At 41.9% G+C, this 21,167-nt stretch overlaps 2 protein-coding genes and 1 long non-coding RNA gene across 4 annotated transcripts in view; 1 reads left to right on the plus strand and 2 right to left on the minus strand.

The window, feature by feature from the left end:
* Positions 1–493: 493 nt before the first annotated feature.
* LOC140630939 (uncharacterized) lies at positions 494–14,095 on the minus strand. Its single transcript, XR_012028623.1, has 4 exons — positions 13,903–14,095; positions 5,361–5,504; positions 3,364–3,473; positions 494–2,307 (listed from the first exon to the last, which is right to left on the minus strand). It is a non-coding gene; the product is annotated as an uncharacterized lncRNA (long non-coding RNA).
* Positions 1,895–20,914, plus strand: LOC140630937 (uncharacterized). Of its 2 annotated transcripts, XM_072821926.1 has the most exons (10): positions 1,980–2,183; positions 2,377–2,505; positions 2,641–2,833; positions 3,840–3,962; positions 5,986–6,137; positions 14,228–14,314; positions 16,027–16,173; positions 16,595–16,792; positions 19,751–19,873; positions 20,522–20,914. In XM_072821926.1, exons 1-10 carry the CDS (start codon positions 2,031–2,033, stop codon positions 20,615–20,617), a joined length of 1,401 nt encoding a protein of 466 aa, XP_072678027.1. In that variant the 5' UTR covers positions 1,980–2,030; the 3' UTR covers positions 20,618–20,914. The 2 variants fall into 2 exon arrangements, with proteins under 2 accessions (XP_072678028.1, XP_072678027.1); XM_072821927.1 differs by lacking the exons at positions 16,027–16,173; positions 16,595–16,792 and having other exon boundaries at positions 1,895–2,183.
* BTG4 (BTG anti-proliferation factor 4) overlaps positions 14,150–21,167 on the minus strand; it is a 33,783-nt gene continuing 26,765 nt past the window's right edge. The window contains exon 6 of the mRNA XM_072821929.1: positions 14,150–14,353. Coding sequence (XP_072678030.1) covers positions 14,344–14,353 — 10 coding nt within the window. The 3' untranslated portion in view covers positions 14,150–14,343. The remainder of the gene's footprint in view (positions 14,354–21,167) is intronic.

The following is a 21,167-nucleotide window of genomic DNA, read 5'->3' on the forward strand; positions in this document are numbered from 1 at the left end:
ACAGGGCTCCTGTCCTCAGGAAACTGGTCAGCCATGGGTTCCAATCATGATCATGGTTTATAAGGGTGTTAAGGGAGCCCAGAGGAGGGACATCCAAATCACATGGCAGAGGACTCAAGGAAGGCTTCCCTAAAAGTTTAAGACCTGGCCTGAGTCAGAAGAAGTCAGAAGAGGCCTCAGGGGCCAGCAAAAGGTGGCAAGCATGAGACCACAACTGTTGCACAAGGGTGAGGGAAGACCAGCGAGGAAGGCAGGAAACAAATCACGTGGTAGATTTGTTCCTGGCTGAGCCCCGGAAATGTGGCTTACCATGAAAGCCATGCAGAGCCACTGAAGGATTCTAAGTAGACATGTGATATGATCAGATATGAATATTTTTAAGACTTTTTTAAATTTGGAAAATTTGGCACAATACAAAAAGAAAATAAATTACTCATAATCCTACATTTTTTAACGTATGTAAATGAAGAAGCACAAGGTCCCTCCTCCCATTCCTCTCACCCCATCTGCCATCAGCAGCCCCCTGCCCAGACACTACTCACCTCGCCCCCAGTCTCCCACCAAATGCAGCCGCTATTAAGGGGTGGGCACACCTCCTTCCAGACATTTTTATGTGTGTGTATATGTATATATAGTCAGCATTCTAGAAAGTTCCTTCTGGCAGCAGTACAGAGGAGAGATGGGAGCTGGGCCAGCCTAGAGCAGGAAGCCCCGTCAGGAGGTTATTGCAATAATTCAGCCCTTGGCAGGTCTCCAGGAAAATGGAAATGACTTAGGGTCCTCCCATACATTCTCAGCCCGGTTCATTTCAGGAACAAAGATGGATGTGTTGTAAAAGATTCTCATTAGGAGCCAAGACATTTTTAATTCTAGCCCCGACTCACAGTTTCACAGATGAGTATGAAGAGGTGATGTGGGGGAGGATGAGAACAATGTCCCACTGCCACATGCCCGCCTGCCCTGGCCTCCCGGGAGGAAGGTGGGAGCAGGGTGCCAGGTGACTCCAGAGCGAGGCCAGGCGTTAGGAGGGAGACAGGGGCTGAGAGCTAGAAGAAGGAGCGTGGTCATTAGTTCTCCACCTACAACCAAGTCAGCTGCCTCACCAAGCTCAGCCGTGGACACCCGAGGCTGAGTGAGGCCCATGTGTGGAGAAGCAGCGCTAGGGACATTCAGGCACATCCCAGGCGGTGAGGAGAAGTGTATGAGTCCCCAGCATGCTGGATGTTGCAGCTGGATACCCTAGAGCAGGAGCGGAGAGCCCGGGAGCAGTACTGGTGCCACCAGGAGCAGGAAGAGGGGCGTCTAGCAGAACAGCTGGGGCACCTGAGCTGGGAGCTCCTCTCCATTCCAGGCGGAGATGCCCGGCAGCAGGTGAGGCCCAGAGGCACCTCCTCATGCATCCACCCACCCCTTTACCCAGACTCCACAGCTTTTTCCTGCAGCGTGGGGCCTTTGTCTCCCCCGCTGGCTGCAAAAATGGAACCCTTCTCAGGACAGACTGAGCCCCAGATTGTTCTGGCTCCAAGCCCTAGACTCGGGCCACCGCTGAGGGTCTCAGGGTAGAGGAGAAGGAGGCAGGGCCCCCATGAGGCGGTGCAGCCCAGAGCTCCGGCCTCCCTCTCTGAGGCCTTTCTTTTGTGCTTCCTGCCCTGTGCAGCTGAGGGCCGCTGAGGAGGCCCGCGCAGCCCTGGAGTCCTGCTGCCTGCGGGAGTCCCAGAGGAGAGCCAGAGCCCTGAGCATGCAGAGCAGCCCAGAGTGGGGCCTGCTCTCTCAAGGTGGGACAGCAGCCCCTGGGCCCAGGGCCCAGAGCAGAAATCTCCTGAGAGTGGGGACATGTCCAACAGCTGCCCCATGGGGAGTCCCTCCTTCCCTCCCAGGCTCCCCCAGCCAGGCCCTGGCTCTGATCTCACAGCTCCAATAAACTACCCTGTCTTTTCTTCTTCTCCCTGTCCCCAGAGGTGGCTGCTGTCATGTGATTCTTTTCTCTGCCCTTTGCAGCAGACAGAGAGGAGTGGGAGCAGGAGGCACAGATGATGCTAGCCATGCAGAATGTCCTGGAGAGTCTAGGACAGACAGTGGAAAAACTCAGGCAAGCAGTGGGCTGGCTGCGGGGCCAGGAGGAGGAGATGTGGCTACAGAAGAGCAGGAGTCAGAGCCCCCGGATCTGGAACCGTTCTAGCAAGGTGAGGATCAGAGGTTGGTAAGGGACCCCTTGTGAAATGAGCACATCCTCTTGTGTAAACACGTGTGATTCTTCAGGACAATGTGATATTCAGGAATAGGGCGGCCCAAGGAACAGTGGGTGGGCTGCAAAGGAAGCAGAAGGAGAGAAAGGAGCTTCATTTTCAACTGGGCATTTCATTTCCTGTGCTCTAGGACCACCTAGAGCATCTCACTGATGAGTTTCAGGAGGTGGTAAGGAAGAGACAGAGCTTTCTGGATCAGGCCCTTGGTCACTTGCAGTACCAACGGGAGCTGAGCCGCCTCCACCTCTTGCACACCCAGGTACCGTCCATGCACTTGGCCAAGGAGATCTGCGTGTCTGATTTAGTGGGAGCTTCAGAGAGAAGCTCCCAAAGCAGCCGCGTGGGACAGGCTGGGAACCATGCATGGAACCAAGTTCTGATTATCTTATCCTAGATTGTTGCCTCAGGCTCCCCTGAATGTTTGGAAAATTACCCTGGAGACAGATTCTATGGAATGATCACTACTTCTCTCTGGGACCCAGCTGCTGCCTGCCCGCTGTTGATCCCCTTCCTGAAGAGCCTCACTACAGTGCTGATGGGAGCTCAGGGCCATGCCCCAGGCCTGGAGGCCCAGGGGCCGGGAACAGGTGAGGCTGGTCATTGGCCCAACAGCCCCTTCTGATGCTAATGCTGATGTTTTGATGAGTTCTAATACTACAGTTAGGGTTTCTGGCACTACAAGAGTGTGGCCATGGTAGGTTCTTTAGGAAGAACATAGAGAAACCAACATATTAGTTATATATCTCTGTGTAACTATGTGAAAATCCTGTGGCTTAAAACAACAAACATTTAGGGGTGTCTGGGTGGTTCAGTCGGTTAAGCATTGCCTTCAGCTCCGGTCATGATCCTGAGGTCCTGGGATCAAGCCCAGAGTTGGGCTCCCTGCTCAGTGGGGAGCCTACTTCTCCTTCTGCCTCCACTGCTCTCCCCACTTGTATGCTTGCACATGCGGTCTCTCTCAAGTAAATAAATAAAAGTAAAAGGTTTAAAACTACAACAAACATTTATTATTCCACAGTTTCTGTGAGTCAAGAATCAGGGTACAGCTTAGTTGGAGGCCTGTGGCTCAGGGACTCATACAGACTACATCAAGGTGTCGGGCCAGAGCTGCACTCACCTCAAGATTTCCTGGGGAATCAAAATTCTTTCCTGTGATTGTTGGCCAGAGGCATCAATTCCTTGCCACGTGGACTTCATGGGATAGCCCACAATATGGTAGCTGGCTTCCTTCAGAATAAGCGAGAAGGGGGCGGGGGGAAAGGAGGCCACAGCCTTTTTGTATCCTGATCTCATTACTGGTACCATATTCTGTTCATTAGAAATGAATTACTAGATCCAACCCACATTCAAGGGGAAGGGATAACACAAGGGTGTGGATAAACATGGTGGGATCAATATAAGAAACCATACATATTAGTTATATATTGCTGTGTAACTATGTGAAAATCCTATGGCTCAAAACAACAAACATTTAGGAGTGTCTGGGTGGTTTAGTCGGTTAAACCCCTGGGGGCCATCCTACAAGCCACCTGTCCCATCTGATACTATGTCTGGGTCCTTACTCCAACAACTATCTTCTTCCCCTCTGTTCAGATGCAGATAAAGTTGACACCATGTGGACCTCACTACTCTTTGCTACCCTGAGGAAAGTAGACATCTGGTCCCAAGCCCACAAGAAGGAAGCTGAATTGCAAGGACAGGTGCATCACCAGCTAGGTAACCTCCTGTCCTTGTAATCTCTGTCTGGACCTAGTATCATGGTACCCTGAAGGATTTTGGTGGTGTGACACCCCCCCACCCGGGGCTAGGGATGATAGAATCCTGACCTACCAATTATCCATTTCTCCCCACATCCAACTTAAGATCTCCAAGGGCCTTTTCCGTATAAGGAACAGCAAATAGGACTCAAAGTCTCACTATAATAATAACTTGACCAATTTCAAAGGGGAAATCCTAAAGACCCTCTGCTTTCCCACTAAACACTGAATCTAAACCTTGGGATTTTACCCCTTCTTGGCCATCCACATGTTACAAGGAATTAATGGAAAAGTGTGAGACACAAAGAGATAGGTAGATGAGACAAAGAATAGGAAGACCTTGACCCAAAAGGGGACTCCAGATCACTTAACTAATACTACCCCTTGACATTAGAAGTCAAAAGAGAAGGTAGCTGGCCTTGCCCTCAAGATTTAGATTTATTTCAATGCACTTACCTCCCAAATGGAAGAAGATTAAAAGGAAATAATGTATGCCTTTCAGTTGACCATGAAGGCCACTAGCCAGCACAATTCCATAAACATCCTTGAATTTGACCAGAGGTCAGCCAACTACGGCCCACAGGCCAACTCCAGTCAGCTCTTTTTGTCTTCATGTGGCCCACAAGCTAAGAATAGTTTTATGTTTGTAAATGATTGGGCGGGGGGGGGGGGGGGGGAGTCAAAAGAAGAGTAACATTTTTATGGAGTGCTTTGCGGCATGTCGGTGTGCTATTCTCAGTCTTTGGATGTGTTAGCTCATGTAATCTTTACAACAACCCAGGAAAGTAGATACTTTTACTCATTTTATAGGCAAGGAAACTAAAGCATCTAAATAGGTCAAGTAAGTAGTCAAAAATCATGTTGCTAACAAGGACTTCAGCTGGAATTCAACCCCAGAGCTTGTGCTCTTAACCCGCTGACCCTCATGAAAAATTATTCAGCATGATAAATGCAGCACTGAGAGGGGGGTGCAGGCTACATATTGTGGTGAGTTGCCCAGAGGACAGATTGCTTTCTTGCAAAGAAACAAGGGAAGGTACTGCAGGATAGTGATACCCTGCATCTACCAAGATGATGGGAACACTGAATATGAACCCCAATTTTGCCTCTCGGCTAGCAAAGCCTAAGTTTTGCTGACCCCAGAACTTGACCAATCTTAGTATTAATTGGACCTCCCTTTGCAGGAAACTAAGAAGATTGTGGGCAGAAATATTGTGGGTTCTCACCACTTCAACTTCCATTGTCTCACAATGGTATTGACTGTATAATATGGAAAGCAATTTTATATGCAATGCCTTGTTTACACCTGGTCACCCAAACTCTAATTCTGTAAGATAGCAAAAGATTATTAACTTACTTTTTTATAGATAAGAGAACTGATGCTTGAAGAGGTTAAGTGTCTTTCCCAGGGTCTCCCAGAACCGGGACCAGAGCTCAGGTCTTCCAGCTGCTAGTTCAGCTTTGTTTCCTATACCGTGCTACCCAAGCTTTTTTTCATTGTCTTATCAAGAATAAAAAGATAATATGAAATATTTATTAAAGACCCAAGGCCTCCTTCTGTGAGAAAGTAAGATTATGATGTTAATCCCGCTAACATATACCAAGTACTCACTGTTTGCCAGACACAGTTCTGAACATATTACCTTTAGTATTCCAAGCAACCCCATAAAATAGAAGAAAATTGATTGCCATCTTTTCCAGATCCTCATTTTTTTTTTTTTTTTTGTTCTGGTACCTCTAATCCTATTGAATGAGGTTCACTTACTTTTCCATGAAAACAGGCGGGAGCATCTGAGGCACAATGTGTGTGTGTGTGTGTGTGTGTGCGTGTGCGCACGCACACGCGCATAGGGCATGGCTGGATGGATCAATCAAAACAAATAGGTTTTTCCTAAGCTGAATTGTGTTTTTGCTTTTATTAAAAATCATTACCGGACAGAAAAGTTAGTGAAATCGTTACTGTTTTCTCTTGATCTCAAAAGCCCCAAAAAGCTCTTTGCAGGAAGACCCAAAACCTCAGATAATACAGAAGGAAGAGCTTATCACTGTACAACCCACAGACCTTTCTGCCAGGGAGTTTGTGGTTTACCAGTACGGCCTCTCCATCCTGCACCTCCTCACCCCCGAGCTTCATGTAAGTCTAATTTCTGACCTCTCCGTGGAGCGGTCATTGTGCAGCCAAGAAGGCCAGGGTGACCAGGAAGGAGTCTTTCAGGTGGTGGTTATATGTTAGGATTAAGCAGCTGGAATGGGAATTTACTAGTCTCTCTTTTTAGGGGACTGATAGAAATTATTTTACCAATCTACAGTCTAGTCTCTAAATGATAGTAAGTAGAATCCATTAAGTGCTTTATAAATGCCAGAAAATGTTCTAATAACTTGCATGAATTGACTCATTTAATCTTGACAAAACTCTATGACATAGATGCTATTAATTCTTCTCATTTTTTATTCAAGTATAATTAACATACAGTGTTATATTAGTTTCAAGTGCACAATATAATAATTCAACAATTCTATAAGTTATTCAGTGCTCATTATGATCTATAATGGACTATCTTTCCATTTGTTTGTGTACTCTCAATCCCCTTTACCTGTTTCCTCCATTCCTCCTCCCCCTCTGGCAATTGCCAGTTTGTTCTCTGGATTTTTTGTTTATCTCTTTTTTTCTTTGTTTGATTTGTTTCTTAAATTCCACATATGAGTGAAATTATATGGTATTTTTCTTTCTTTGCCTGACTTATTTCACTTAACATAATACTCTCTAGGTCTTTCCATGTTGTCTCAGATGGCAAGATTTCATTCTTTTTTGTGACTAATATTCCATTATATATCTATATATATGCATACCACATCTCTTCTATCCAGTCATCTGTTGATGGACACTTGGGTTACTTCATTATCTTGGCTATTTTCAACAATGCTACAGTAAACATAAGGGTGCATATGTTTTCTCAAATTATTTTCTTTGGATAAGTATCCAGTAGTAGAATTACAGGACCTGTGATAATTCTATTTTTATTTTCTTGAGGAACCTCCATATTGCTTTCCACGATTACTCATTTGTTTGCATTCCCACCAGTGGTACACAAATATTCCTTTTTCTCCACATCCTTGTCAGCACTTGTTACTTCTTATGTTTTTTCATTTTAGCCATTCTGATAGATGTGGTTTTGATTTGTATTTCCCTGATTAGTGATGTCAAGTATCTTTTCATGTGTTTGCTGGCCATCTGGATGTCTTATTTGGAGAAACATCTATTCATGTCCTCTGTCCATTTTTAATCAGATTATTTGGGGGGTTTTTTGGTGTTGAGTTGTAATGAATTTTTTAATATATTTTGAATATTAATCTCTTATCAAATATGTCATCTGCAAATATCTTATCCCATTCAGTAGGTTGCCTTTTGTTTGCTGATGACTCCTTCACTCACTGTGCAAAAGTGCACAGTTACTCTGTATAGTCCCAATAGTTTGATTTTACTTTTATTTCCCTTGCCCTAGGAGACATACAAGAAAAATGTCTCTGTAGTCAACATCAAAAAAATTACTGCCTATGTTTTCTACTAGGAGTTTTATGGTTTCAGGTTTCACATTTAGATCTTTAGCCCATTTTGAGTTTATTTTTATGTATGGTACAAGAAAGTGGTCTAGTTTCATTCATATACATGTAGTTGTCCAGTTTTCCCAACACCATTTGTTGAAGAGACCATATTTTTTTCCATTGTATATTCTTACCTCTTTTGTCATAGATTACTTGACCATAAAAGCATTGGTTTATTTCTGGGCTCTCTATTCTGTTCCATTTATGTATGTGTCTCTTTTTGTGTCAGTACCATACTATTTTGATTATTATAGCTTTATAGTATATCTTGAAATCTGGAATTGTGGTACTTCTAGCATTGTTTTTCTTTCTCAAGATTGCTTTGGCTATTTGAAGTTTCTTATGGTCCCATTGACATTTTAGAATTATTTGTGGTCGCTCTGTGAAAAATACTATTGGTATTTTGACAAGAATTGCATTAAATTTGTAGATTGCTTTGGGTGGTATGGACATTTTAAAAATAATCGTTCTAATCCATGAGCATGGACTATCTTTCCATTTGTTTGTGTCATCTTCAATTTTCCTTCATCAGTGTTTTTTAGTTTTCAGAGTACAAGTCTTTCACCTTGTTGGTTAAGTTTATCCTAAGTATTTTACTATTTTTGGTACAATTGTAAATGGGACTGTTTTCTTAATTTCTCTTTCTGTTACTTAATTATTAGAAATGCAACACATTTCTGTACATTAATTTTGTATTCTGTGACTTTACTGAATTCATTTATCAGTTCTAGTAGTTTTTTGGTGGTGTCTTTAGGGTTTTCCATATATAGAAACATGACACCTGTAAATAGTTTTACTTCTTCCTTACCAATTGGGATGCCTTTTACTTCTTTTGTCTGGTTGCTGTGGCTAGGATTTCCAGTGCTATGTTGAATAAAAGTGGTGAGAGAAGACATACTTGTCTAGTTCCTGATCTTACAGGAAAAGTTCCCAGTTTTAACACCATTTGATGATGTTAGCTGTGGGTTTTTCCTATATGGCCTTTATTATATTCCCTCTAGCCTACTTTGTTGAGGATTTATCATGAATGAATGTTGTACTTTGCCAAATGCTTTTTCTGCAACTATTGAGATGATCATATAGTTTTTATTCTTTCTTTTGTTAATATGATCTATCATGTTCATAGATTTGTGAATATTGAACCACAGTTGCATCCCTGGAATAAATCCCACTTGATCATGGTGAGTGATTTTTTTTAATGTATCATTGGATTCAGTTTGCGAATATTTTGTTGAGAATTTTTGCATCTATGTTCATCAGAGTATTGGCATATAGTTTTGTAGGGAGGTTTTGTAGTGTCTTTATCTGATATTGGTATCAGGATAATGCTGGCCTCATAGACTGAATTTGGAAGCTTTCCTTTCTCATCTACCTTTTGGAATAGTCTGAGAATAGATATTAACTCTTATTTAAATGTTCGGTAGAATTCACCTGTGAAGCCATCTGGTCTTGGACCTTTGTTGGGAGTTTGTTTTTGTTTTGTTTTTTTTAATTACTGATTCAATTTTATTGCTAGTAATCAGTCTGTCAAAATTTTCTATTTCTTCCTGATTCAGTTTTGGAAAGTTATATGTCTCTAGGAATCTATCCATTTCTTCTGATTGTCCAATTTGTGGGCATATATTTTTTCATAATATTCTTTTATAATCCTTTGTATTTCTGTGATATTGGTGGTTATTTCTCCTTCATTTCTGATTTTATATATTTGAGTCCACTCTCTCTGTCTCTTTCTTCTCTCTCAGTCTGGCTAAAGGTTTATCAATTTTGTTTATCTTTTCAAAGAACCAGCTCCTGGTTTCATTGCTCTGTTCTAATTGATCTTGTTTAGTCCCTATTTCATTTATTTCTATCCTAATATTTATTATTTCCTTATTTCTCCCAGCTTCGAGCTTTGTTTGCTCTTCTTTTACATGTTCCTTTAGTTATAAAGTTAGGTTGTTTACTTGAGATTCTTCTTGCTTCTTGTGGTAGGCCTGTATTTTTTTTAAAGATTATTTACTTATTTATTTATTTATTCATGATAGACACAGAGAGAGAGAGAGAGAGAGAGGCAGAGACACAGGCAGAGGAAGCAGGCTCCATGTAGGGAGCCTGACCTGGGACTCGATCCCAGGACTCCAGGATCGCGCCCTAGGCCAAAGGCAGGTGCCAAACCACCGGGCCACCCAGAGATCCCCAGGCCTGTATTATTATAATCTTCCCTCTTACAACAGCTTTTGCTGCATCCCAAAGATTTGGGACCATTGTGCTTTCATTTTTATTTGTCTCTATATATTTTTTATTTCTTCTTTGATGTGTTGGTTGACCCATTTATTGTTTAGCAACATGTTATTTAGCTTTTATGATTTAAATTCTAAAATTAAAAAATAACAAAAAACATTCTATACCATTTTATAAGTGATTAATCTACTTTTATTATGTTTCTATTTACGTATGAAATTTTTTCCTTTCCTAATTTTATTACACCTGATTACAGTGTAATAAAGAATTCTTTCCACCTTTTCTTTCCACTTAAAGAATTACCTTTAATGTTTCTCATAAGGCTGGTTTAGTGGTAATGAACTCCTTTTACGTTTGTTTTTCTGGGAAACTCTTTATCTTTCCTTCTATTCTGAATTATAGTCTTACTGGATAGAGTATTCTTCGTTGCAAGTTTTTTCCTTTCAGGGCTTTGAATATATCCCACCACTGCCTTCTGGCCAGCAAAGTTCTGCTGCAAAATCAGTTTATGGCCTTATGAGGTTTCTCTTGTATGTAATTGTTTTCTTTTCTCTCGCTGCTTTTAAAGTTCTGTTTATTACTACTTCTTGCCACTTTAATTATTATATGTCTTCGTGTGAACTTTCCTGGATTGATTTTGTTGGGGGCTCTCTGTGCCTCCTGGATCTGGGTATCTGTTTCCTTCCACAGATTAGGAAAGTTTTCAGCTGTCATTTCTTCTAAGTTTTCTGCCTCCTGTTCATTCTCTTCTCCTTCTGGGATCCATGTAGTGGGAATGTTATTACATGTGATGGTGTCACTGAGATCCTTTAACCTATTCTCATTGTTTATTATTCCTTTAAAAAAAATTCTTGTTCAGCTTGGTTGCTTTCATTACTCTGTCTTCCAGCTCACTGACTATTCTTTTGTATCCTCTAATCTGCTGTTAATTCCCTCCAGTGTATTTTTAATTTCAGCTATTGAGTTCTTCATCTCTGATTAGTTCTTTTTTATACTTTCTATCTCTTTGTTGAAGATCTCACTGAGATCCACTCCTCCTTTCTCAAGTCCAGTAAGTATCTTTATGGACTTTGAATTCTCTATCAGACATGTTGCTTTTCTTCATTTCATTGAGCTCTTTGCTGTGATTTTGTCCTATTCTTTCATTTGGGACATATTCCTCTGTCTCCTCATTTTGTCTAAATCTGTGTTTCTTTCTATGTATTAGGAAGGTCAGCTAAGTCTCCTGCTCTGGAGAGTAGTGGGTGGGTATTAATTAATGCAATCCCTATCAAAATATCACCAGCATTTTTCACAAAGCTAGAACATCTAATCCTAAAATTTTTATGGGCCACAAAAGTCCCCAAATAGCCAGAGAAATCCTGAAAAAGAAAAGCAAAGCTAGAGGCATCATAATTCCAAACTACAAGTTAAATTACAAAGCTGTAGTGATCAAAATAAGTTGGTACTGGCACAAAAATAGGTGCATAGATCAATGGAACAGAAGGGAAATCCCAGAAATAAACCCACAACCATGTGGTCAATTAATCTATGACAGAGCAGGAAAGAATGTCCAGTGGAAAAAGGACAGCTTCTTCAACAAATGATGTTCAGAAAGCCAGACAACAGCAATGCAAAAGAATGAAACTGAACCACTTCCTTACACCATTCACAAATATAAATTCAAAATGGATGAAATATCCAAATATGAGGTGGGAAACCATCAAAATCCTTGAGGAGAACACAGGCAGCAACCTCTTTGACATCAGCCATACTAACTGAGGCAAGGGAAACAAAAGCAAAAATAAACTATTGGGACTTCATCAAAATAAAAATCTTCTGCACAGTGAAGGAAACAATCAACAAAACTAAAACACAAACTATGGAATAGAAGATATTTGCAAATGACATATCTGATAAAGGATTAGTATCAAAAATATATAAAGAACTTATAAAATTCAACACCCAACAACCAAATAATCCAATTAAATAACAGGCTGAAGACATGAACAGTCATTTCTCCAAAGATGACATCCAGATGGCCAACAGACACATGAAAAATGCTCAACATCACTCATCATAAGGGAAATGCAAATCAAAACCACAATGAGATATCATCTCACACCTGTGAGAATGGCTAAAATTAACAACACAAACAACAGGTGTTGGTGAAGATTTGGAGAAAGGGGAACCCTCATGCTCTGTTGGTGTGAATATAAACTGGTGCAGCCATTCTAGAAAACAGTATGGAGGTTCCTCAATAAGTTAAAGATAGAACTACCTAGGATCTAGCAATTGCACTACTAGGTATTTACCCAAAGGATACCAGAATACTAACTTAAAGAGATACATGCATGCCAATGTTTATACAGCACTACCTACAATAGCCAAATAATGGAAAGAGCCCAAATGTCCATTGACTAATGAATTGATAAAGAAGATGTGGTGTACACACACACACACACACACACACACACACAATAGGATATTACTCAGCCATTAAAAAGGTTGAAATCTTGCCATTAGCAGTGATGTGAATGGAGCTAGAGAGTATTATGCTAAGCAAATTAAGTTAGAGAAAAATAAATACCATATGATTTCACTTATATGTGGAATTGGGCAAGCCAAATTGGCAGCCCAAACAAATTGGGCAGCCTGGGTGGCTCAGCATTTCAGTGCCACCTTCAGCCCTGGGCATGATGCTGGAGACCTTGGATCGAGTCCCACGTCAGGCTTCCTGCATTGAGCCTGCTTCTCCCTCTGCCTGTGTCTCTGCCTCTTTCTCTCTCTGTGTCTCTCATGAATAAATAAATAAAATCTTTTTTTTTTTTAAGAAACAAAACAAATGAATATAGGGGAAAAAAGAAAGGCAAATCAAGAAACAGACTCTTAACAATGGAGAACAAACTGATGGTTACTGGAGGGGAGGTGGCTGGAGGATGGTGAAATAGGTGATGAGCATTAAGGAAGAGGGCATTTGTGATGAGTACCGGGTGTTTATGTAAGTGATGAATTACTAAATTCTACACCTAAAACTAATACTATACTGTATGTTAACTAACTGAAATTTAAATAAACACTTGGGGAAAAAGGAAGAAAAGAAATTATATCTTACGGAAATATTACTGGGGAAAAAAAGAAAAAGAAAGTAGCAGCCATATGAAGAAGAGTTCCAGTAATGCCCTACAGTACAATGTCCACTGTTCACCAGACCAGGTGCTTCAAGGATGTCTCCTGTGTGTATTGTGTACCCTATATTGTGGCTGAGACATGTTTGCCTTCACTCCAGGCAGCTGTAATGGCCCACTTTTTGTGGGCAGGGTTTGGTCCCTGAGCTGTTAAGAGGCCAGTCTAGGACCGCCTTGGGCAGTTATTTTCCCTGTGTTGTCTCCTGAGAGGCTTTCTTTTGTTGGTGGGGCCTATACCGAGACCAGATGTTTGTCCCCAGTCCCTCTCTTAGGGTTGCAGTGACCTGAACTATGGGCCTGTCTCCTTATACTACCCCTTGTGAGGTTTTTGTTGGTAGGCGGGATCAGCAGTCAGATCAGATGTCTGCTCCAGCCCTTTGCTGGGGCTGCAATCAAACAGATATGTATGGTTAACTCCCCCTCAGGGGTTTGGTTCCTGACCATTTCTCCAGCCCTCCTACCCTTTCCAATGTGACCTCCTCTCTATGATTAACTGTGAAGAATCTGTCCTGCCAGTCTTTGGGTCATTTGGGGGGTTAGTTACTTATGTGGCTATGTATATCAATGGGACGAGATGAGCTTAGGATCCTTTTCCTACTCTGCCATCTTCCCAGGCTCATATATCTATTTTCTTCTCATTTTAAAAGCGATATTGGGGATGCCTGGGCTGCTCAGCAGTTGAGCATTGCCTTCCACTCAGGGCATGATCCTGTGATCCCAGGATCTGAGTCCTGAGTCCTGCATCAGGCTCCCCACAGGGAGCCAACTTCTCCCTCTGCCTCTGTCTCTGCCTCTCTCTCTGTGTCTCTCATGAATAAATAAATAAAATCTTTAAAAAAAAAAAAGTTTCCCTCAAATCACTCCTTTAAAAAAATAAAAATAAATAAAAGCAAGATGGAGTTAACTTACCCAAAATTCCACGACCAAAAGGGTAGAGCGAGGCGAGGACCCAGGCATCGTGCTCGAGAGCCCCCTTGCCTGACTGCCACATTCTATTTAGAAAAGCAATAAATTACTTCTTGTAATTAGCATAAATCTCAACCACATAAATCCTCTTTCCACTTCCCTATAGTGTGTGCTGAATCTCCATATCCTGTTACAATTTAAACTGATGTTCCAATGCATTTACTTGCCATTAATTTGGTTGGTGCTATGTAGCTGAGCCACATGAGAATTTTTTTTAGCAAGACGATGGGTTTTGGTTTTGGTTTTATTTGTTTCTTATTCTTTTCAGGCTCCTGAAATCACCCTGCAGATTGCTTCTTGTCTTCCTGCCATGGAAGCCTCAGACAATGCCTTCCAAGGCTCCTTCTTCTATCAGGTGCTGCAAATTCAGCCCCAGATGAGAGTTTATAAAATTCTAGGATCCAAAGAGATAGAAGCAAAAAGAACAAATGTTATAAAACATCTTTGTCTCTCAAGTCCTGACATACTTTATCTCCCTTGGTAATAAGTCATTTAGTAAGGAATAATAAATGTCACCATGTAAAAGCTTTCTCTAATTAGTGAAATGAATATGTCCCTGCTTGTGCCCAGAGAATCATAATGGCTTTGTGCCCATTAATGAATCTCTGTCATCAAAGTCGATGGTTCCAGACTGGTGTTTCCCATAAGAATCATGGTTCCAGCTTCGGCAAATCCTGTAGTCAGCATCTTTCTACAGAAAGGGATTGGCATTGTTCCTGTTCCTCCAGTCCCTCAAATGTGTAGGACTGGCAGTGCCTTGGTGGTAGCCTGAAGCCAGTGTATACAGACCTTAAATGCTGTCAGCAGTTCATTGGTAAACAGTGATTTGAGATGGGCACTGCCAACCAATGCTAGAGGACTAAGAAATGGTTCACACTTGACTAGTTGGTTGTTAGGGGTTAATAAGACCAAGAATTACTCGTACATTGTACCCTCCAGGTTTTCTTTCACTTAATCATCAAAGCAATCTATTAAGTAGATTTAAATTCATTAAGTCTATTAATTTCATCCCATTTTAATGTTGGGAAAGCTAACTCAGGACACATTGAGTACTGTGTGTCAGGCACTTGGCCATGCGCCTTACACACATTATGTCATTTATAGCTTATAACAACCCAACCCTAGAGGGTGGGTGCTCTTGCACCCATTTTACGAATTAGGAGATGGAGGCCTATTGAAGCCAACTGACTTTCCCAAGATCACAGTATTAGCAAGAGCTTAAACTCAAGTTCAGGTGTATTTAAACACCAAACTCATTTTTTAGTCACCATTCTGTGCTGCCACCCAGAGCTCATTCCAGGGACAGATCTCAGAGTCTGTGACTCCAAATCCTTAATGCTTTTCCATACCAACCTATTGCCTGAACAAGGGAGTTATTTCAAATCAATTAGACAAGATAGGATGGGGACACCTGAGTGGTTCAGTGGTTCAGTATCTGCCTTCGGCTCAGGGCATGATCCCGGGGTCTGAGAGGGTGTTCCACATTGCACTCCTTGCGGGAGCCTGTTTCTCCCTCTGCTTATGTCTCTGCCTCTCTTTCTGTGTGTCTGTCATGAATAAAGGCGTGAAAGATAAAGTCAGAGAGCCTTATAAGGCACCAATTCTCAAACTGTGGTTCATGGACCTCGTGGGTCAACCACCTGGGGAGCGTGATAGGAAGTTTTACCAGGGTTTTCCCTAAAACAAGGATAAAATCACTCCCTTGTGATTCTTATCCACAGATAGAGTTTGAGAACCACTGCTGAAGGAAACAGTGATTGGAGGACATTGATTTAAAAAACAGAGATGCCGGAGAAACCTCACTCTGAATTTCTAATAGTTTATTTTCTGTACCATGGGGTTAACAAAAAATGGGGAACGTGATTTATTCAGGGAGCTGAACTGAAGCGATAGTTTTCCCCTCTACCTCTGAATCTTTCCTTCAGTAAATTTCCATTAACCCCAGGGAGACTCTGACTTTATGATTCCAAAAGTTATTTTAGACCATATAAAGTGAGGAAAAGAAAGAGGTAGTGGAAACATTCCCTGAGGTTGACATTTCTGTGTTTGGGTATCTCCTTTACTCAGAGAGCTGAAAACACACTGTTTGTTGGGAGAGAGTCTTTGGCATCTGTGGGAAGTTTCATTCTGCTGCTGATCCACTGCCTGGCCCACGTGGCCACCAAGGACTTCCACCAGGACTCAAACCCTGCCTTTCTGAGGTCATTTTACAAGGTACTTATAAAATGCACAGGGCCTTTTGCTTCTCCCCCAGAATAATAAATTCTTTAAGCTGTGCAACATTTCAAAGCTACTTAGGTCCCATTGTTGGCCTCTGGTTCCTACTACCTGGCCAGGAAGAAGTTTTCCTGATCAAATTTCCCGTGGCAGCATATAACAAAATGCATGCAGCACTCTGTAGGAATTCAGAGAGAAGTGGTCTTCCTACGAGAATGGCCTCATGGCTTTCTGTGGTTACTTCCTTGACGCTACATGAGCCTCACCAGAATGGTGAGTGACAGTCCTCACCCATGGTCAGGGCAAGTGAAGATGATCAGCATCAAGCCCCATTTTTCTTTGAGGTACTATTTTGAAGTTGTACTAGCAGTTGTGTAGGATGGAACTGACACGGCCCCCTTGCCTTTTCCTTGACCAGGCCTTGCAGTCTTATATCAGGGAAGCATTTGCTACCACACTGCGAATGTCAGCAATTTCCTGGGATGGTAAGCTTGACCAAAGCATAAGCGCTGCTTTGCTGGGAGAGCAGCCCATCTCTGAAGGAGGAAGGGATCTTCTCTCTAAACTCCTTGAGAGGAAGTGTGAGTCTCACTTGGAACCAGAGTCATCAGAAGAGGTAACTAACTTTAACTGGTACGGCACATGTCAGTTCAAAATTGACTTCTTCCTAGAGTAAATGTCTGGGTCTGCCATATTCAGATATTTCTGGCCTCCCCAGGTGACCCACTGCCTTGACACTCAGCCTGCTTCTCAAACCACCTCTGATGAGATATTTTTTTAATCCTGTATTCTACAAGGCAGACCGAGTGTATTGGTTCTTTGAGTTACAAGGATTGCAAACGTGGTTCCGTGGTTTGTTAACTCGTGACCTGCTAACATATTATCAATTTACAGAATTCCATCTATAAAACTCACGGTGACTCAGTGACTAAATTTAGATGCCAAGTTGGTAGCCTATTTACTGAGCTGCAGTGTGCTGTTTTCTGTGCAGGTCTGACAATGATATTCTTAATATTATGCTATTTAACGCACTTTTTAAAAAATATTTTTATTTATTTATTCATGAGAGACACAGAGAGAGGCAGAGACACCAGCAGAGGGAAAAGCAGGCTCCCTACGGGGGAGCCCCATGCGGGACTTGATCCCATGACCTCAGGGTCATGACCTGACCCGAAGGCATGCTGAGCCACTGAGCCACCCAGGTGCCCCCGATTTAAAGCACTTTTACAAGAATACTATCATCCAGCTTTTTAACTATTAAAAATATCTGTGATCTTAAAATTGTCATCCTCCATTAAAGAGCAAGTCATTCTTGAGTTATAAACAAGAGCATCTTTTCTCTAAACATTTATATAAAACTATAAATTTCAAAGCACTTTTATGTATATATTGTCTCATTTGATCCAGCCAGCAATCCTGCAGTAGAGAGCATACTTTTTTTTTTTTTTGGTAGCATACATATTTTTAGTCACATTTTGTATTTAAAAAAAGAATAAGCTATTGCCCCCAAATTATGAAGCTATTTGTAGTGGCAGATCTGAGATCAGATTCTAGATCTCCTAACTCCTCAGTGTATTTCCATAAACACCTGTCTCTGATCAGACCTCCATTAGTTACCAAGTCAGAGATTTATTGTGTGGTCATTGGGGGTGAACATCCAGACACCAGATTCAGTCACACTTCAGCCCTCACAGACCCCAGAAAATGCTCAGGTCTCTCTCCTGATCTGACAGCAGCATCGGACATATCTGCTCACTTTCTCCTCCTCAGTACAGTCTGTATTTGGGCCCCAGGATACCAGAGTCCTCTGGCTTTCCCCCACCTGTGTGGCTGTTCCTTCTCAGTCTCCCTTGCTGATCCTGCTTTTTCTCCCTGGCCTCTTCATGTTGGAGGGCCAGGGTCCAGTCTTGTCTTCTTCTCTTCTCTGTCTATATTCGCTCCCCTTGGGGATTTCATCCCATCTTCTAGCTAAAACCCTATCTGTTGGTCAAGGACTCTCAAATTTTATCTCCAGCCCCACCCAACTCTCTAACTGAACTCATGTACTCAACTGCTTAACTAGCCACCTCCACCTGCAGGTCTAAGAAGCATCTCAAACTCAACATACCCACACCCATCTTCTGTCCAAACCTCTTCTATGTGAAACCTTCCCTATCTCAGTTAATGGCAACTATATTCTTCTGGTTTCTCAAGCCAAAGTTTTCCTTGAAACCTCTCTGTTGCAAACACCTCATAACCAATCCATCAGGAAATCCTGTTGCTCTACTTTCAGAGTATATCCATAATGTGACCACGTCTCATTGCCTACAGTGCTACCAGCCTGGTGTGAGCGCATGTCATCTCACCTGGGTTACTGTAATACTTACTAACTGGCCCCCCTATTCCAACCTCACCTCTCCTCAGTCTATTCTTCCTTCCTGGTCTATTCTAGGCGCATTGGTCAGAGTGATCCTTTTCAAGTGAAAATGGATCTGTTCAAAATCCTGCTGGGGCTCCTCATTTCACTTAGAGTCAAAGCTAAGGAAGTCAAGTCCCCTTGTCTTCCTCACCTGCCACTCTTCCCCTTGGTCACTCATCTCCAACCATGCTTTCCTCTTTGCTGTTCTTCAGACACACCAAGTGTGCACTCCCCTCTGCCTGCAATGGCAGGGGTTCTCAACCAGGAGTCATTTTACCCCCCACAGGACATTTTCCATGGTCCTGCTCCAAGTAAGGGGCTATTACTGTCAACTAGTGATAGAAGCCAGGGATGCCACTAAACAGCCCACATGCATAGGACAAAAATCTTAGCCACCCCAGAATGTCAGTAGTGCTGAGGTTGAGAAACCTGGTCTAAGGAGTTAGAGCATGTCTAACTCCCCTACCTCCTCCATGTTCCTGTTCTAGTGCCACCTCCTCCCTGAGGCCTGCTTCCACTAGCCCATCTCCATTTGCAACCCTCTACTCTCCTGCGTTTCAGCTTTTCCTTACCCTGCTCTGCTTTTCTCTCTCCTGTATCACTTCCTAATGTACTACACAATTTTCCTACTTAGGCTTATTTATTACTTCTCTTCCATGAGGGCAGAGATGTTTGTCTGTTTTGTTTCCTGATATAGCCCCCCTGCCAGGCTCATAAGTAGGCTTTCAAGTGTATTTACCATATAAACGAATGGGTTTGTATGGACCCTTGATGCCATATACTGAAATATTCCAGTCTACCAGAGGTAAACACAAGGCAGGTCATGGCAGATATTATTACGTACTTGCCATGTGCCAGCTGCTCTGCTGAGAGTTTTATGTGCATCATCTTGTTTAATCTTCCCCATGCCCTTATAAGGTAGTTACTACTTTTATTCCTAACTTACAGATGAGAAAACCAAGGCTTACAAGTGTTAAAAACTTGCCCAAGACAGAGGTAGTTGTGGAGTTTGGATGCTAGTCCTCTATCAGCCACCATCTATGCAGAGGTCTCACTTTTATTTTAAAGGCAGAATTGTATGTACTATGCTCTGGTCTAGTCTGGCTAAGAAGATTCAGGAATACTTAAAAGAAATGGGAGCAAAGGTATTAACTCTATCCTCCACGCTCTCCACAGTATATTAAGAGAAACATGGATCTTCTCCTCTTCACCAATATGGAACATTTTCTAAAAACCCTCCTCACTGCAGAACAACAGATCCCAAGAAAACCAAGAGATAAGCATGAGGACCAAGAGAAGGTGAGATGCCCTTACAATCTATACAGCATTAAGATTTTACTTTGCTCTGCACCTTGAAACATTTTATTGTGTGTTTGTAGCCACATTTGTAATTGAACATGTCAGCAGAACAAAGGACTGGAAATTAATGGTGGTAAGAAAAGCACATCATCAGTCACTGTATTTAAGAGTTCTCCCAGTACAGGAGACGGTAGATCTTAGATCTCAGAGTTACCTTTGGGGTAGGTAAAGCATTAACCCCAGAAAGCAGGAACTGAGACTCAGACTTGCTCCCATTCACCCAGCTGGAAGAGGGCAAGAAGAAGTAACTAGAACTGGGTCCCCTTGCCTTCTCATCCAGGGTTTCTTTTGTTATGGTACCTGCTGCTATTGTATAAAAGGTTGTTCGTTTTTTATCATTAGCATGTAAAATGTTATATCTTTAGCAGTGCCTGGCTGGTTCAGTTGGTAGAGCATGTGACTCTTGATCTCAGGGTTAGGATTTAAGCCTCACTTTGAGCATGGAGCCTATTTTAAAAAAAAAAAAAAAAGTATCTTTAAAAACCAACAAATATTTTGGTTCCAAATGACCAACACTAATATTTTGTAAGGTATATGGGTAAATTAGCAAAGAGAAAACCCCCAAATACCTTCATTTTTCTCTTGCAGAGTGGTGACCTTACATGTCAAGATCAAGATCAAAAACTAGCAACCTGGAGAAATAACAACATTGACTTCAGCCCTGGACCCCAGTCCACTTTATGAAAAGTTATCATCCATGTGAAAATCACCTTTAAAACTTCATTAAAATATAACACATCTTTTAAAAGTGCACATATCATAAAATGCACTCCTCATGAGTTGTCCAAAGTGAACATTTCCATGTAACCAACATCAAGAAAGACAACCTCACCAGCTTCCCAGAAGCCCCTTATGTCCCCTCCATCCAGGCATCTATCCCCCAAGAATAACTACTATCTTGACTTCAGACATCATAAACTGTTTTTGTTCGTGAATTTCACATACATAGAAATCATAAATTATGTATTACTTGTTTATTTATTTTGCTCAGAATCATGTTTGTGAGGTGCATCCATATTGTTGCATGTGGTTATAGTTTGTGGATTCCCTTTGCTATAAAACATTCCGTTGTATGGATATATCAACATTTATTCTTTCCACCACTAATGTGCCTGTGGGTATTTTCCAGTTTGGGGTTACTACAAATAGCCTTATGCACCTTTCTGTGGCTGTACCAAATCAGGTATTTCTTAGAACTGGAAATCTTGGGTCCTAAGAGGTAAATATTTCCCAC

The sequence above is a fragment of the Canis lupus genome, chromosome 3 (assembly GCF_048164855.1).
Source record: "Canis lupus baileyi chromosome 3, mCanLup2.hap1, whole genome shotgun sequence".
Taxonomy (NCBI): Eukaryota; Metazoa; Chordata; class Mammalia; order Carnivora; family Canidae; genus Canis; species Canis lupus.

Bases quoted from the DNA above. Each gene is read 5' to 3' on its own strand.
- LOC140630937 (XM_072821926.1), top strand. From the start codon at position 2,031: ATGATGCTAGCCATGCAGAATGTCCTGGAGAGTCTAGGACAGACAGTG. The intron at 2,834-3,839 runs GTGAGGCTGGTC...CCCTCTGTTCAG, and splicing joins GGCCCAGGGGCCGGGAACAG to ATGCAGATAAAGTTGACACC. The intron at 14,315-16,026 runs GTGCTGCAAATT...TCCTTTACTCAG, and splicing joins AAGGCTCCTTCTTCTATCAG to AGAGCTGAAAACACACTGTT.